Genomic DNA, 18,031 nt, shown 5'->3' on the forward strand with positions numbered 1-18,031 from the left:
TTTTTAACAACGTTCAACGCATTTTAATTTCACATGTGTTCAATGATAAGAATAAAGAATCAAAATACAATATCATGATAATGAGATTTATAAATAAAGTCCTTCAGGAGTGCCTTCATTTTTACGATACAGAACATTCTCTTTGGCTTTCTTGAAGTCTTCATTTGTGACTTTCATACGCCTTTCACGCAATGCCAACAAACCTGCTTCTGTGCAGATTGCCTGGAAATGAAAGAAATAGGATTATACAAATTACCAATAGCCACAAATTTGTTTAAATATTTGCATTAAAAAAAAGTATGGTACATATTTATAATGCTCGTCATCCATATTTTGAAATGTCACATACAGCTGTTAGCTAAGTAGTTCAATTCTCACTCACATAATATACACATGTTGTTTTGACCTTTTTGGAAATCGCTGTTTACAAGAGGCTTGTAGTACAAATTTTTTTACATTTGCTGTCTTGCTTGATTCCTTCCAACTTAAAAAACTTCTTAAATCACTTATTCCAACATTCATGACAATGCCAAGATCTAGAATCTCATGGTCGTGTGATTGGCACATTGGAGCTGATGCCAAGGTTAGTAAAATACCAAGACCATTCAATTATACCAGATGGACTGTTTACTTATTGGTCTCAGGTGGTTTCTGTCTGAGTGACTAGGCGATGTTCCAAAGACCTGTCTTCTTGAAACTGCATAATTTTAAGGAGATAAAAACTCTGGTCGCCATAGTTAACTTTGAATTTTACCTTCACAGTGATTGAATAATACTTCAAAATCCTTAAAAGTATGCAGTATGCATCTACTTTCATTTTCAGTAAGTTTTGGTAACTTCGAGATGCTCTGAAATTGGAGCCAAAATTTCATACTTTTACTAATTTTTTGTAATGATAGACAGGTCTGTTTCCATCAATGATTACACAGTCCAACAGGTAAAATTGACATGAATTGCCAATACAGTAACAGAAGTGCCTGCTCCCAGGTGCCAAACAACACAACCATGTGCCTCTAGAGTTGTTAGGAGTCAAAAAAAAAACATGTAAATTTTTTTTCCCCTACCAGCTTCACGTTACCGATGGGCTCCAAAAAGGTTAAAACTGCACGTGTATATCATGGAAAAGGAGAATAGAGGTAAAAACAATAATCCTGAAGATAATTTCATAATAAATAATATCATAAACAACTCATGTGACCGACAGTTTAAATGTGCAGACTATTCTTCAATTACGAGTATATTAATTGGTAATGAGATATTAAATAGAGAAAGTTAGTTGTGCTTACAAGCACCAAGGACAATTCTAGACAAGGAAAAGAAATTAATTAGCTAAGCCAAATCGCGCTATTTTGCCCTCAGCGGGACTTTTTTCTGAGTCTTTTAAAACTGTTGGCATTTTCTTCATAATTGAACTAGAACCATATTTCTATCACAGTTGAAAGTGCTCTTATTCTTCTTTGATTGATAAGTGTTGGAAATATAGGTTAATTGATTCACCCAAGACTCTCATAAAAAATTACGATGTTTTGATAACAACTATGTTATGCATTGAAATTGGAACCAATGGCAAAGTGATAAGAATAAGCAGAGATGTATTGGTGATGCAAAATGACGATGAGGTGTATGTTGGTGCAACAGAAACGCAAAATACTCACATACGTAACTGTCAAATTAAACCATCATTAATTGCATACAAAAAAAATAAGTTATTAACTGATTTTTAAAAGTGACGGCTGATTGAAATTAATTCGAGAAAACTGTGTTTGGGGTCAAAATTAGTTTGAGGAAGGAATGGAATAACAAAGAGTAATAAGAATAAAATTAGGGACATTCGTACTCAAATGTATATATATATATATGAGCCAAGGTCAAAAGGTGCCCGCCTGATACCAGTGTTAAGAAAATTTGATTTTTACTTAATTATGGGCTGGTTTCATTGGGTTAATACTTGTAATCAATCGATAATATGAAGAAGAGATAAAATGAGATAGCTCAACATACTCTGTTTTACAGAATATGAAATAAACAACTTGAAAGTGAAATTTGAATGCTGTTTGGCATGTGCTTAAAACGAGGTCAACGCATCACCTTTTTAGAAATCATGTAGAAATTAAATGTGATGTTTTACCCCCCTTGATTGAAATTTGACTAATAGTATAATGTCAAAATTTACTTTTAAACGCAATTGCAGTATATTACATATCTGATTAAGTTTCATATAGTGTTCTTAAAAAGTTGGTGTTGCTTGTGACCTTTGGTGTCATCAAACACAGCACAATACTAAGACTCGACACGAAACTTTAAAGCTCATATTTAATGTTTATAAAATGTTTTATTATGAGAACAAAGCATAGATTTACTATCTGAACTCAAATCTTGGAGTAACTGTATACCGTTTTGCCGATATTGAGGCTTATTGGTTTTGGTGTCATTTGTCACAAGCAACACGGCATGCGTGAACACGTGGAAGTTTGTTTCGTTAAATGGCGATTCGCAATTTTGATCCACCCTTCTTACCAGTCTTTGAAGTGCAGCACTTTCATTTGCCTTTCCAGCGTGGCTCCAGGCAGAAAAGGTAAGTTGAACTTTGGTGTCATTGCTATTTTACATTGTCACAAGCAACACTTGATATTGGATATTACAAAGTGCCACCAAAAAATATGTTTTCAGCTGTTATTCTATTTACAAATATGATATTATGACATCTCACATAAGACTGTGATTTTGACACAATTACTTATTTCCTTGTAATTCTAATTTTTTATGTTTCAGGGTTGTATCAATCAAGAAAAAGACAAAACTCAAGCTTTTGACGAATCCAGATAAAAGAAGGGTTGTCAAGAAATTTGATTTGATTTACTATTAACACACTAAATTACTACAAACTAGCAGATTTGAGCAGTAGGGTGATGGTTACCGTATGGTTACATGAATTCATTACCATGGCTGATATTTATCTAGTGTTTGTGTGACTTCTGGTACTTTTTGTGACCATTGGTGTCATCGGTTAAAATGTCACAGGTGACACTTAAGTTTGAAGTTTCTAATGTATTTCTGTTTTCATGTTCTTCAAAGCTTGAAATGTCATTGAATTACATTTTAACAGGCTATATATATTACATGTGTTCAGTTGCTATTCTTGATTTATTGAGGCAAAATTGCGTTCTAGTGCCGATTTTGACCAAAGTAATAGCAACAATGGTATTACTAATTTCTAAGTATATTTCCAATTTGAAAGTATTTAGTTTCCTAAAATATTATTGAATTTCATTTTAGAGTAGGTTATTGTGCTTTTTTGACTGAAAATAATGATATATTATGGACGAAAGTGTGATTTGGTGTTGCTTGTGACATAAGTAATGGTGTCACCAGTCTTATGTCACAAGTCACATTCAGATGCTCTAATTTCCATGTATATTTCTATTTTTGAAGTCTTTGATTTCTGAAATATTATTAAATTTCATATTTAACTGTGATTATTACACTGGTTTGACTGAAATTAATGATATATTGTCGAAATTGCAATTTTGTATTGCTTGTGACATAAGTAATGGTGTCATCGGTCTAATGTCACAAGTGACACAATGCGGCTAAATAAGATATGCTTTGGTCACATTATTTCCCAACATTTTATTCCAAAACTTTCTGGACATTGCTGGTAATAAACATATGCAATATTGTTGTTTTTGTTAATGTACACACATTTTTATGAAATAATATATTTGCATTCTATGTTGCTTGTGACCGATGACACCAAAAAGAAACATTTTCTCCAATAGTTGGTAATATTATTGTACGATGATTGTTTTGATTGTGTCTTTTTGTCTATAACTTACTAAATAAAGTTTGATACTCAACAAAAATCATTTGGTTATAGAGTTTTTTGTCTCATTTTGGTGTCACCGGTCACAGGTGACACCGACAACCTATAGGTATTGTTGACGAAATTATGCTGCGTTAGACCTTAAAGTTATTTAAAGGGCCTTTGATTCATGAAGTACAGGGTTTTTGCTACACATATAGAAAAATGAATGGACTATTATGTCACTTTTATTTCGAGGAAAAAAATTGGCACCTTTTGACCTTGGCTCATATATATATATATATATATTATATATATATATATAATATATATATATATATATATATATATATATATATATATATATATATATTATATATATATATAATATGAGCCAAGGTCAAAAGGTGCCCGCCTGATACCAGTGTTAAGAAAATTTGATTTTTACTTAATTATGGGCTGTTTTCATTGGGTTAATGCTTGTAATCAATTGATAATATGAAGAAGAGATAAAATGAGATAGCTCAACATACTCTGTTCAACAGAACATGAAATAAACAACTTGAAAGTCAAATTTGAATGCTGTTTGGCATGTGCTTAAAACGAGGTCAACGCATCACCTTTTTAGAAATCATGTAGAAATTAAATGTGATGTTTTAGCTCACGTGATTGAAATTTGACTAATAGTATAAAGTCAAAATTTACTTTTAAACACAATTGCAGTATATTACATATCTGATTAAGTTTCATATAGAGTTCTTAAAAAGTTGGTGTTGCTTGTGACCTTTGGTGTCATCAAACACAGCACAATACTAAGACTCGACACGAAACTTTAAAGCTCATGTTTAATGTTTATAAAATGTTTTATTATGAGAAAAAAGCATAGATTTACTATCTGAATTCAAATCTTGGAGTAAATGTATACCGTTTTGCCGATATTGAGGTTTATTGGTTTTGGTGTCATTTGTCACAAGCAACACGGCATGCGTGAACACGTGGAAGTTTGTTTCGTTAAATGGCGATTCGCAATTTTGATCCACCCTTCTAACCAGTCTTTGAAGTGCAGCACTTTCATTTGCCTTTCCAGCGTGGCTCCAGGCAGAAAAGGTAAGTTGAACTTTGGTGTCATCGCTATTTTACATTGTCACAAGCAACACTTGATATTGGATATTACAAAGTGCCACCAAAAAAAATTGTTTTCAGCTGTTATTCTATTTACAAATATGATATTATGACATCTCACATAAGACTGTGATTTTGACACAGTTAATTATTTCCTTGTACTTCTAATTTTTTATGTTTCAGGGTTGTATCAATCAAGAAAAAGACAAAACTCAAGCTTTTGACGAATTCAGATAAAAGAAGGGTTGTCAAGAAATTTGATTTGATTTACTATTAACACACTAAATTACTACAAACTAGCAGATTTGAGCAGTAGGGCGGATGTTACGGTATGGTTACATGAATTCATTACCATGGCTGATATTTATCTAGTGTTTGTATGACTTCTGGTACTTTTTGTGACCATTGGTGTCATTGGTTAAAATGTCACAGGTGACACTTAAGTTTGAAGTTTCTAATGTATTTCTGTTTTCATGTTCTTCAAAGCTTGAAATGTCATTGAATTACATTTTAACAGGCTATATTACATGTGTTCAGTTGCTATTCTTGATTTATTGAGGCAAAATTGCGTTCTAGTGCCGATATTGACCAAAGTAATAGCAACAATGGTATTACTAATTTCTAAGTATATTTCCAATTTGAAAGTATTTAGTTTCTTACAATATTATTGAATTTCATTTTAGAGTAGGTTATTGTGCTTTTTTGACTGAAAATAATGATATATTATGGACGAAAGTGTGATTTGGTGTTGCTTGTGACATAAGTAATGGTGTCACCGGTCTTATGTCACAAGTCACATTCAGATGCTCTAATCTCCATGTATATTTCTATTTTTGAAGTCTTTGGTTTCTGAAATATTATTAAATTCCATATTTAACTTTGGTTATTACACTGGTTTGACTGAAATTAATGATATATTGTCGAAATTGCAATTTGGCATTGCTTGTGACATAAGTAATGGTGCCATCGGTCTAATGTCACAAGTGACACAATGTCGCTAAATAAGATATGCTTTGGTCACATTATTTCCCAACATTTTATTCCAAAAGTTTCTGAACATAGCTGGTAATAAGCATATGCAATATTGTTGTTGTTGTTAATGCACAAACATTTTTATGAAATAATATATTTGCATTCTATGTTGCTTGTGACCGATGACACCAAAAAGCAACATTTTCTCCAATAGTTGGTAATATTATTGTACTATGATTGTTGTTGATTGTGTCTTTTTGTCTATAACTTACTAAATAAAGTTTGATACTCAACAAAAATCATTTGGTTATTGAGTTTTTTGTCTCATTTTGGTGTCACCGGTCACAGGTGACACCAGCAACCTATAGGTATTGTTGACGATATTATGCTGCGTTAGACCTTAAAGTTATCTAAAGGGCCTTTGATTCATGAAGTACAGGGTTTTTGCTACACATATAGAAACATGAATGGACTATTATGTCACTTTTATTTTGAGAAAAAAATTGGCACCTTTTGACCTTGGCTCATATATATTCATTATATGTTCTATATATAGAGAACATATATAATGAATATGCACATTACAGACAACAGATACCGACAGACTAATCACTTTCCCTGCCATAACTGTTGACAGCAACTGATTAATGGTAAAGAACCAATAGCAAACTAGATAAATACCTTGATATCAGCTCCAGAGAGATCATCCTTTGACATGACATAATCTTCCACTGTAACATCATCTGCAAGTGTCATACGACAGGTATGGATGGTAAAAATACGACGTTTTGTTCTTTCATCGGGAAGAGGGAACTCAATCTTTCTGTCTATTCTACCAGGACGGATAAGAGCTGGGTCCAATGTCTCAATTCTATTTGTAGCCATAACAATCTGGGGAAAAGATTAAACTTGAATGTCGAGCTTAAGACAAGACATGGAAATCATGAAACCCAAGGAACAACCAGAGATTCCAAAATTTATAATTTTCTCAAAGTAATAATAATATTCCAAAATCACTATTTTATTTATAGATTTATAGCAGGCTAACAAGTCAAAAAAATACTCCTTCCTTTTCAGCTATTCCTACTGAAAAATCTAAATATCATATCCTTTTCACAACTATCACTTCATCCAGAGAGACAAGAAGGATGAATTTAATACACGACTCTCACACTCAGTGGATGATTTGACACTAGTAATGATAATTGTCTGCTTCTGTTAATTGCTGCAAGGTTACTTCCTCCAATCAATGGCCAACATTAAGTTATATTTAATGATCACTAGAACTGTGTCAACCAGTGAATACTTGGGGTTTTTTTTTCCATTCTAAGATATTTACATAATTTTTTATACAAATTTCTATTATATCAAATGAAAAATAATGCAAAATAATTAAAATAAATAACAAAAATCAAATTTGAGATCAATAATAAAAGAAAGGGATTAGAAATAAGAAGCAATGTTGTGATTTATCAAGAATTCGTAGATTCTGCTCATTTAGAAAAAAACATTTTCAGATAAGAAGATTTCAGGAGAGAAATTTTGTCCAGTACAACTTCTCATTAATTTTTTTTTACTGTATCAATCAGCAATATCAGAGCCATTAGTCCATTTTATGAGTTAAGTTCTGAGTGAACTGATTGAATAAAAGTATCACTTCTACATGTTACAATCAGGTTCTTCCTTACTACATTTCTAATAAAAACCTGATTACTTGACATATCCTTTGTCTTTCAATAAATATGCACAGCAGCCAATTTTTCAAAGAGTTAAAATGGGACACCCTAACGCACACAACTGTCATGACCCAGAACAGCAACATGTTTGGACTATAATATAATTATAATCTAAAATTCTTTTTTTAATCCTTGTTTTAATTTTCTAGTGAAAAAAAACATCATATTCCTGGGACATGCAGAGGCCGTTTCCACACACACAAAGCTTTTTTTACCCCCCTTTTAAAGTATCACCAGATTGACAAATCGGGACAGTCCCGATTTCATCAAAATGGTTGACCACTATGAGTACGGTATGAAAAATCAAATCCCCCCCCCCCTCCAGATTATCATATCCTAACGTATGATGGGATACTTTGTCTTACCTATATTTTTACAACCCCTGATGAAAATTTGATATTTTAAAAAACCCCATTAAACCAAAGCCTCAGGAACTTTTCACTTTGATTGTAAGTGATAATCTAAAAAGGAAACCAATTCACCTTAACATCACCCCTGTGATCAAATCCATCCAGTTGATTTAGAAGTTCCAACATGGTTCTCTGAATTTCTCTTTCTCCACCAGAATTGGACTCGTACCTGATAATTATATGAGTGTAAAATAAAATAAATGAAGAGCTGAAGATTTGAAATCATCTACCTTACTTAGAATTATTGAAAATCGATCATACATGAAAGAACATCAAATCATACAGTGCAATATTTTTATTTTCTCTTGTATTTATTTTCCACCTTACATTACATTGCAAAAATAGAGAACCAGTGTAGCCAATCTTTAAGGGTAATCCTAGAGTTAATGCCAAAGATTCTGTAACTCACTATAACTATTATAACATTTTTTTAAATAGCAGTTAAATGTTTAAAAAACGGGTACACTTTTCACCATGGATAAGATTTTTTTACACTTGCATTTCAATGATGTGGGTCTTAAAATTGAGATTTATTGCAAATTTTCATTATGCACTTTTTGTTAATTGTTAAGTTTTACTGGTTCGTGATAAAATGAAAGGCAGATATCCATAATAATATAATGCATGTAGGTGGTCAGACTGGAAGTGTAAAAGACAACATGAAGACATTCCCCACAACAAGATTACCTCTTTGTTCCCACTGCATCAATTTCATCAATGAACACAATTGAAGGTGCATGTTCTTCAGCAACACGGAACAACTCTCTGACAAGTTTAGGCCCATCTCCCTGATTTAGGTTAACATGAAAATAAACAAATAAATATATATGTAAATAGATAGATGACGATACTTTCATTTTCATTGAGTAATGGTTAAAGTATTAAAAAAAAAAAAATGAAAATAATGACAACGAAAAACACACAACAAATAATTCACATATCTAATCTTGAAAGAGAAAAAAAGGGAAAAAGGTGGCGGGGAGCGATTAATTGTTAATTAAATTTCACGTTAGCTTACTTAAATCATCTATTTCAACTTATGGTGCCTAAAAGGTTCCTGCTATGCATATAAAGAAACAGAATAAACTAAATGCCATCAAGGATATTTGAGCTCTATACTCAAATGATGTCTTGACGGAATGATCTTATAATGGCATGTCAGTGGATTTTATTAAAATATTTAAGAATTAAGAAAAAAACAGCATGTCGATGGCCGTGGTTTGCTATGGTAATGGTATAATCTGCTTGATCATGAAGTGTTAATTAGAAAAACAGCAACCAGTTGGGTGGGTTGCATCAGGATTTTTCACTTACACATATGGACAAAACACGATTTTCCCCCCATAAGAGTGGATTTAATTTCTTATGGCATTGGGAAATGCAAATACAGGCATCAGTGTCTGTTTCTATGTGAGATAGAAAATTGTTTTGACATTTTCGCTCGTAACAAGAGGGAGGAGTGGGAGAGAATACAAAACAAATACATACCAAATATTTTTGAATAAGTTCTGACCCAACAACACGTAGGAAGGTTGCAGAAGTTTGATTTGCCACAGCCTTAGCTAGCAATGTCTTTCCTGCAAAGATACAATTGAATAAATTGTTATTAAACAAAAATTAAATTCTCTCCATATTTCTAACACTTTTCTTTAATCATTAAAAAATGTTCTAATGATAATATAATGGTGGAAAAGTTGCTTAAAGATTTTATATGATTCATAATACTAATGAGAAATGAAGTGATTGAAACAAAATTTCTTCATCTAAATAACATAAATGGTGAACTCAATTTTAGTAATAGGAGAATATGCATATGTTCAACCAACCTGTGCCGGGAGGCCCATAGAGAATGACACCTTTTGGTGGCTTGATTCCCATTTCTTCATAATATTCAGGATGGGTGAGAGGAAGTTCAACAGATTCCTATTAAATTTTTTTTTAAGGAAATTAAGAAAAAGTCAAATAATCATTACATACAATAAATATATAGTGTTGAAAACACCTCCTACATGAAAATATACCATTGGGGCAAAAAGATCCCATTCTGTGACAATATAATGACCATGGGATTTTCCTCTATTAAAAGTGAAACTAAAACATATAAGTGCAAAAAAGAAAAATTTCTCATTGATCACTATCAAAGGTAAAATATAACTGTTATTTCTTGTCAATTAATAATGGATTATCATGTTTTATTTTTTAATGAAGACGACTTACGCCTTTGTTTAATTCACATAAATGAATAATGAGGTTCCCCATTTGTCAATAGTGATAAATCCAACATAAATACTTGGATGGACAGTTTTTACTTCTTTAAATAATAAAGACACAGACCAATCAATAAAAAATCAATTTACCATACCTTTATTTCTTGAATCTGAGAGTCGAGACCACCTATATCAGCATATGTCTCCTGTGGAGCTTTCTCCAGCTTCATAACTGTCACCATTGGATCAGTATCATCACCTAGCACACCAACCACTGCATGCACCTGAAAATTGATAAATCTCACTATGAATTCAATGGTCAGATCCTTGCAATAATCGAAAATGAAATTGTTGGGTTGACAACAGCTTTGAGAATCCTGGGGTACCAGAAGATTATCTATCTGAAATGGTATTACTTCTGAGAATGTATTTTGAGCTGCTAACAACAAAATGAATATAGTACAAGTTTTCTCACTTACGAAAGCGTACTTAGATCCCCTAAAATTGAAAAAAAAAACAAAAACAAAAAAAAAAATCCCCGACTACCAAAACACCATGAAAACGAAACTATGATTTTGAACAATTTCAGATTTGCAAAAATCATGCAGTAAAGAGAATTTACCTTATGATTCAATAAAACAGAACAGCCAGGCTCAAGCTGATCTTTATCAACGAAAGACAAGATGCTGACATAGTGCTCACTACCAACTGATGTTGATACAATGGCATGATTGTCATCAATGATTTCTTCAAGGTTACCCACAGACATGGGGGACCCTCTAAGTTCATCTACTTTACTGCGTTCCTCCTGTGAAAAGATAAACATTTTTAAAAAATTAAAAATTCTGACGAATATTTCTGGGCTAAATGGAAAATACAACAGGTATTAAAAAAATATAAAAAAATATGTTAATATCTTAATGACTAAAAAAATGACGCTGTAAAAAAAAAAAATCAAATATTAACAATTTAATTGGACATAGCTCTATACTTTCATGAACCACAATGCTATATGAGGTGATTTGACAAATCTATCTGTTTTCTGACATTATTTCTATCATACCCTAGCTTATATATATAAACTAGTGTATTCAATTATATTCTCAGGTTAAAAAACTAAAACCACAGCATTTTAATAGTATGAGGAAATAAAACGAAATCTAGTTTCTATTCATTTAAAGTTGAATCGAGGGCTCTCTGCAGCTACAATTCAACTCATTAAGAAAAGAGAGATTACATTTGGACATTCGTGTGACCCAAGATTATTGACTGATAGCTCCCACAAACTTATGAGTTGTCTCATTTAACTGTTGAGATGATCAGACATTCCATAAAACCACCCACAGAAGCTAGGACATTTCAGCATAGTTTCTCAAGAAAATCAGATAGTCCCCATTGCATAACAAAATCTTGCACAAATAGCTATGACCTTCAGCTTAAAACAAAATGCTTGCAAACAATTTTCATTCAAGAAATAGGGTATCAAACTGCAGCATTAGCAGTGATTATACAAATTCTATTCAATATAACCAAAAAAATAAAAATAAATGAGATATACTTGTACTTACAATTTACAACTAGTCTTGTGCCAGTTTTGATGATTTTAGAATTCATAAAAATTAAATAGAAATATGCCATAAACAACTTTGAAAGACCCAGGTCGGTCAAATTATTTGTAAAAATAACTAATACTCAGCAAAATCAGACGAAATTCTTTTTAAAAAAACAAAAAAAAACAACAAAACTTGATCATCAATTTTTATGAACCTGCATATACTTCAAAATCAAACGGAAAATAGGAGTTGGCAACTCTGTAATATATTATTAGCATTGTTGCAGCATAAAGAAAAAAAATTACTTTCAAATACCTCATTTTTCTCTTCCTGTGGTTTGAGCCTTTCTTGATTCTTTATAAACTCTTCTTCCATGAGCAGGAAATCCTTTATTCTCTCAAGCTTCAGCATCTTTAGACGACATCTTGCATATGGAGTCACTGTCGGAATATTAGTACAAATAAAGTAATCATGTTTTACTTTTATACAAGATGCTGTGTAATAGGGGCCATAGAGCAGATAAAACTTTTATACTAATCTCAAAGAAAGTAAGTACCACCACACAAAAACAATGCAAAGTTAAAATAACATCTTTTCAAATGCAATACAACTCCAAATCCTTATTCAAAAATTATTATTACATTTGGGTGTTAGTTATACAACAGCTTTGTGGATATTAGTATTAGACTTTCTCATTAAAAGGCTACAATTTGAATCAAATATATTAATATTGAACAGTGCTGGAACAGTTTGATAACATCGACATAAATATCCACATATCCATTTAATCAACAAAGGATTCATTATTCTGTTTCCCCTTTAGTTAATCATGAGAACATAAAATAACTATATACTCATCATTACCAATTATGGAACAATGTGATACACTGTAATTTCCTTTGTTGGATTAATAAAGTTCTTTTTATCTTAAATATTTTATTTTATCTTTTTTTTAATGGGAGGGAAATTGACAAACCTTGAGGAAGCTTTGTTGCTGCATCAGGTCCTCTCGTCCTTTTCTTCTTCTTCCCAACACGAGTAGGTACAGGAGGTTCATACTTTCTCTTCTTCTCCTGAAATGCGATTTAAATTATTAGTGATTAAGTTTTTAGGCCACAAATATCATTATAAAGAACTATATACTCTATCAATTACTTTTCTTGACAACTCTCTCTCTCTTATATTTCCTCTTTGTCACGGACCATGCCAGTTGTTAAACCATCAACTATTTACTTTTAACTGCAATAGCCTGATGTTATTGCCACAAATCTGTTACGTGAATTGTTGCCCCATTATGACGATGTGCAGTATATTTTCCTTTAAGACAAATGAAATCCTACTTTTTAAAAAAAATCTATCGGGCATACTAATACTTGACAGGGATACGCCAGTTCGTTCTTCTGTTTGTTTTCCCCACTGAATCTGAAGTGTGGATCAGAAAACAATAGTAATTTTTCTTTAGATATGATTTAAACTTGTCTTTGAATTCCTGAAATGACTTATAAATATTAAAAACAAATGCTGACGAGTGTAGACTGGGACCTTTCCACAACGAATTAATGAATGATTGGAAAATGACAAGATTCCAGATTCGTATACATGCACAAATCAAGGCTCAACTAAAACCAGCGCATGCACCTGAAGAGTTTGAATTTTAATCCTTGGTGGTTGATGAACCGCCAACTACCAAGGACTCACTATGTGGCAATTGACTAATTGACATACAAAAACAAAAACGTAATTCTGCGGAAGATCATCATCAGTGATACATAAATCCTCAGCATAAGGTTTGAATTTACCCATAAACGGATAAATCTTACTCTTTTCACCAAAAGAACACCAATTGAATCTCGAATCACGTCACTATTACTGCTCATTGGTGAAAATAATTAAATCTGGAGTTTTAGCTAAATGAATGGTAATTGGAAAAAACATGGCCCATCTCTAGTTAGGTTAAATCTGCTCTTCATCAGACTTACCTTTTCATCTCCCTTATCATTCCCCCCTCCACCACTGCCTCCTGATTGACGTTGACCCTGTAAAAACAATATCATGACATTATTCAGTTTTATAACTCAAAGATTTAATAATAACAAGATAGCTCAGATAAAAGACATAACTTATATTATAAGGACGCATTTTCAATTCAGTACATTTAAATAATGAATGCATTGAATTCATAGCAATCATTTGACTGACTACTTATTTATATTGAATGATTTATTTATTTATTTGCCCTCCTTAATTTTCATTTATGATATTAAAAATACATACAAGAAAGATAATGATAACGCATTGCATTTTCTTCATGATGGAAAAGATTTTGTTAAAAAGTTTTTGCTCAAAACTGGATTAGCCCCTACATCATTTCAATATGTTTTCCACATACACAAGAACACCAGAGGGATTAAATGACTGGAGTGAAAGGATTAGCGTGGTGTGATAGATAATATTGATTTGCGGTGAAGACCACAGTGTCCTTTTGCATCTTATCTTTTATCCCTAAGCACTCCAACAAATCCCCAGAGCTCAAGGAGAAGACGTCCTCTAGGATATAATATTTTCGTTTTGTCACCTGTCAATCATAGTGAAAACTAAACATGGCTCAACACTTTTGGTAGTCCATCCCCTACCACCACTTATGTTTTATAACAACTTTACTTTAAAAATTCCCCAGGTCTCGTAGCTACTTTGGTAAATGCCCATTTGGCACTCCGACAGAGAGCTGTTAAATGGCCTAGTGACTGTGAAGCAGTTTTTAGGACTTTTGAGAGATAAGTCCATAGCGGCCAACCTTTCAAAGAGCTAAAACGGGCACACTAATGCACAATACCGACATGACCCAAAACAGCTATATGTTTGGACTATTATATAATATAATACAGATTTAGAGCCTTTTCTGTTCCTTGTTCTAATTTTCTGGTCAAAAAAGCACAATCCTGGGACATGCAAGGGTCATTTCCATACACACAAACAGGCCAATTTTCATTAATTTATTTTATTCTCAGATTGACATATTGGGCAGTCCTGATTTTATCACAAAAAATTTCATGTACCACTTTTTTGTTTGGATGGATTTTAAAGATTTGTCTTATTTTCTTCAGTAGGAAGCATCCTATCGTTTGGTGCTGTTTATGTTAAATCAAAGCCAATATTGTATCTCTTTTGATCGTGAAGAAAATAGGGTATAATTTAGCTTTGAATAATAACAAAATCAGAGATTGGTAAATCAAAAATCCTGTTAGGCACATAATTTAACATCTTTCTTAACTTTTTAAAATCTGTCAGTAAACAAAAAAGGCAAATAGAACATTTGGGAGGCCTTCCGAAAGCTCCTACATCCCCAGTATTCTTTTTAAAAATAATGTTCTAGTAGGAGTAGGGCAGGGGGTTTGGGAGGGGGAAAACTTTTTTTATAATGTTCTAGTAGGGGGTTTGGGAGGGGGGAAACTTAAAAAAATTTTTTTTTAAAAGTCCCCCCCCCCCTTCCAAACCCCCTACTTGTACTAGAACATTATTTTTAAAAAAAGAATCGTAGTGCTTTTATACACCTCCGTTGACGGTGTATCTTAACGGATCGTTTTTATACACCTCCGTCACGCATGCGCATTCCACCCAATTTCATTAGCGATATTGTGTTTCTGTATTTGGACATGGCGAAAGTTATATTGTGACATCTGTAGGATGTTTTTGTTAATAAATTTATATAAAAATATTAATAATTTAAAAAATCGAAATATAAAACCAGAAAATAGAAGTTGCACTGAAGGTAAAATAATGTTTTAGAAAGACCTTATTAAATGTGATGGACAGTCAGGTGGCTCCGTAGCGCAGTGGACAAGCTGTCAGACTCCAACCTTGAAAGTACCGGGTTCGATTCCCATTGTTGACATTTTTAAATTTACGTTGTTTTTGTTTGCTGTTTTTCTTTCTTTTTTTTTTTTTTTTCAAAAAACTTTGATTTTAATTTTCTAAAATTATTTATTTATTTGAGATCAGTATTTGATTTTTTAAAATTATTGTTATTATTCTTTAATTTATTATATAATTTTACATCGGTAATCACTAAGCAGCGTGCTAAACTACAACAATCTAAAACTATTTAAACCTCATGGACGTCGTATGCAGCAACATTTTCATTAATTTACCATCACCGCTAACGGAGGTGCATAAAAACGGTGCATTTTTGTACACCTCCAATGGAGGTGTATAAAAACGCCACCAAAAAGAATACTGGGGATGTAAGGAGTAGGAGCTTTCACTTTCGGAAGGCCTCCCCAACATTTTTCAGCCTGCCTATATTTACCAATTTACGGCATTTCCTTTTGAACCGTGTAAACAACAAAATTTCGTTTTCATTCGACTCAACGGGTCAGATTGGCCGGCATTTTTTAACGAACTAAAGTTCTGAAAAATCAAAATGTTTCTTAGAAAGTTGAAAGATGCTAGTTTTTGAAACAGAGGTAGGTTTTAAAAAAAAATCTTTATATTTTACGTGAATGCATGCTCAAGGCACCCAAGGCGAGTTGGACGTTCAGCGGAGGTTGGTAGGCCAAGCCTTGGCCCAAGGCCCACCTCTCTAACCATAACTTATCTTCTGCTTATCTGATTTTCACAATGTACATTAGAATCGTGTTGAAAAGCAATCTATAATGACATAGGTTTCATTGAGCTCAACCAATTGCATTTTTAAAAAAACCAAAGTACCTAACTCCATTGGTTCACATTGACTTTGACTACAGACCATCATTGGCATTGGGCCATTGTTGAGCCTGAGCCTCCCTTTTTATGTAGTAGTAGTAGTAGGGGGGAATCCAGTTTTGAGCAAAAACTTTTAACAAAATCTTACATATACATGTTTGAAATAGAAGCGCATTTAGTTTATGAGGGGAAAATTGTGTAATATTAACATAGTCACAATAATAATCAGCAACATACCATGACAAGCAAAAATTAGAAAGGAAAGTGGCAACATAAAGAGTTGCCCACGGAAGTTGTAGCGGCGTTGTCTTGCGCAGTATTGATATCATGAATAATCCTAATTTCTTCATAGAGGAGAGCTTCAAAACATCCCATTTGCAGCAACGTGAAAAAAACAGAGAGATAAAAATATTGAGTCAAGATATGCAAGTCCGGCTATTAAACAATGACTTCAACATTGATCTGCCATAACTCCCAACTTTCAATTCTTGTCCATGGAAAATTTAAAGGTGATTACACGCTTTTTCCGGGTGTAGAATTCAAAGTCTAAGATCTTGTGTCTAACCTCTAACTTAGTCTCTAGTCTAACCAACTCAACATTATCTTCACTTCACTTTTCAGACTTTTCATTTTCATCATTCACTCCACTCAATCACCCACTCAGTTATTATTTAAATTAATGTTGCATGATATTCATTCTTCAGGATGAAATCTTTAGGAATTTTTATGATAAAAAAGATTCGTTTTCAGTCAGAATCAGAGGCAGTGAAAGTGAAATATGAATATGATTGAAAATGATAATGATAATATGAATGCCAATTTCAATTATCCAGTGCCATTGCCATTGTTCATTATTATTACTCTATCATAAGGATTTCACTGAATGGACTCGTTTACATGACTCATAACTTCATTAACCGATAATAATTCCTAACACTAACAGCTCAAAGAAGAAAAGTTCAATTATTACTCCGAAGTTAAGAAACACAAATTGCGTGGCATTTTGATGTAGTAATTACGGAGTTATTGCCCTTGACTATTTCCATAGTTATTTTGTAATAAATAAAGAAATTATTTCAGTTTTGTCACAAAAGTATAAAATATTTCTAATCACTCACAGAAGCAAAGTTGTTATATTATGTTCTCAAGTTCGGGAAAACACATTTTGTTAAGATCAGTCCATCCATCACGGAGTTATGGCCCTTGACCTCATTCCATGATTACCCAAATTTGCCACAAGACTATAAAAAAATTCTGATTACTGAAAGAAGCAAAGTTGTTTTACTAATGCTCTCAAGTTAGAAAATACTCATTTTGTAACGATCGGCCCCTTTGCCTCATCTCATGATTATGACATGAACGGAATATACTGACTACTCAAATTTGCCGCACAATTATTTTTAAAAATGTCATCACACAAAAGAAACAAAGTTGTAACATACTCTAAAATTTGAAAATACCCATTTTGTAACAATCAATCCAGTCATTACAGAGTTATGGCCCTAAGCCTCATTCCATGATTACGTGA

The 18,031-nt window shown here is 32.6% G+C and overlaps 2 protein-coding genes across 2 annotated transcripts in view; one reads left to right on the top strand and one right to left on the bottom strand.

Annotated features, from left to right (window-relative positions):
- On the bottom strand, window positions 1-16,836 carry LOC144957242 (26S proteasome regulatory subunit 4). Its single transcript, XM_078888321.1, has 12 exons — window positions 16,741-16,836; window positions 13,782-13,838; window positions 12,779-12,875; window positions 12,118-12,242; window positions 10,872-11,057; window positions 10,405-10,533; window positions 9,869-9,965; window positions 9,531-9,619; window positions 8,730-8,830; window positions 8,115-8,211; window positions 6,578-6,787; window positions 1-222 (listed from the first exon to the last, which is right to left on the bottom strand). Exons 1-12 carry the CDS (start codon window positions 16,741-16,743, stop codon window positions 88-90), a joined length of 1,326 nt encoding a protein of 441 aa, XP_078744447.1. The 5' UTR covers window positions 16,744-16,836; the 3' UTR covers window positions 1-87.
- LOC144957233 (tetratricopeptide repeat protein 27-like) overlaps window positions 16,828-18,031 on the top strand; it is a 23,683-nt gene continuing 22,479 nt past the window's right edge. Inside the window, exon 1 of the mRNA XM_078888309.1 lies at window positions 16,828-17,012. Coding sequence (XP_078744435.1) covers window positions 16,949-17,012 — 64 coding nt within the window. The 5' untranslated portion in view covers window positions 16,828-16,948. The remainder of the gene's footprint in view (window positions 17,013-18,031) is intronic.

This window comes from Berghia stephanieae, chromosome 1 (assembly GCF_034508935.2).
Source record: "Berghia stephanieae isolate SIO BIC M18660-M18661 chromosome 1, UCSD_Bste_1.3, whole genome shotgun sequence".
Taxonomy (NCBI): domain Eukaryota; kingdom Metazoa; phylum Mollusca; class Gastropoda; order Nudibranchia; family Aeolidiidae; genus Berghia; species Berghia stephanieae.

What these genes read in the sequence shown, in the direction of transcription:
- LOC144957242 (XM_078888321.1), bottom strand. An exon ending in CTGTTTTATTGAATCATAAG is followed by an intron (nt 10,534 to 10,871) that starts GTAAATTCTCTT and finishes ATCAATTTTCAG; the next exon opens with GTGCATGCAGTGGTTGGTGT. An exon ending in AACTTATTCAAAAATATTTG is followed by an intron (nt 8,831 to 9,530) that starts GTATGTATTTGT and finishes AACCTAAATCAG; the next exon opens with GGAGATGGGCCTAAACTTGT.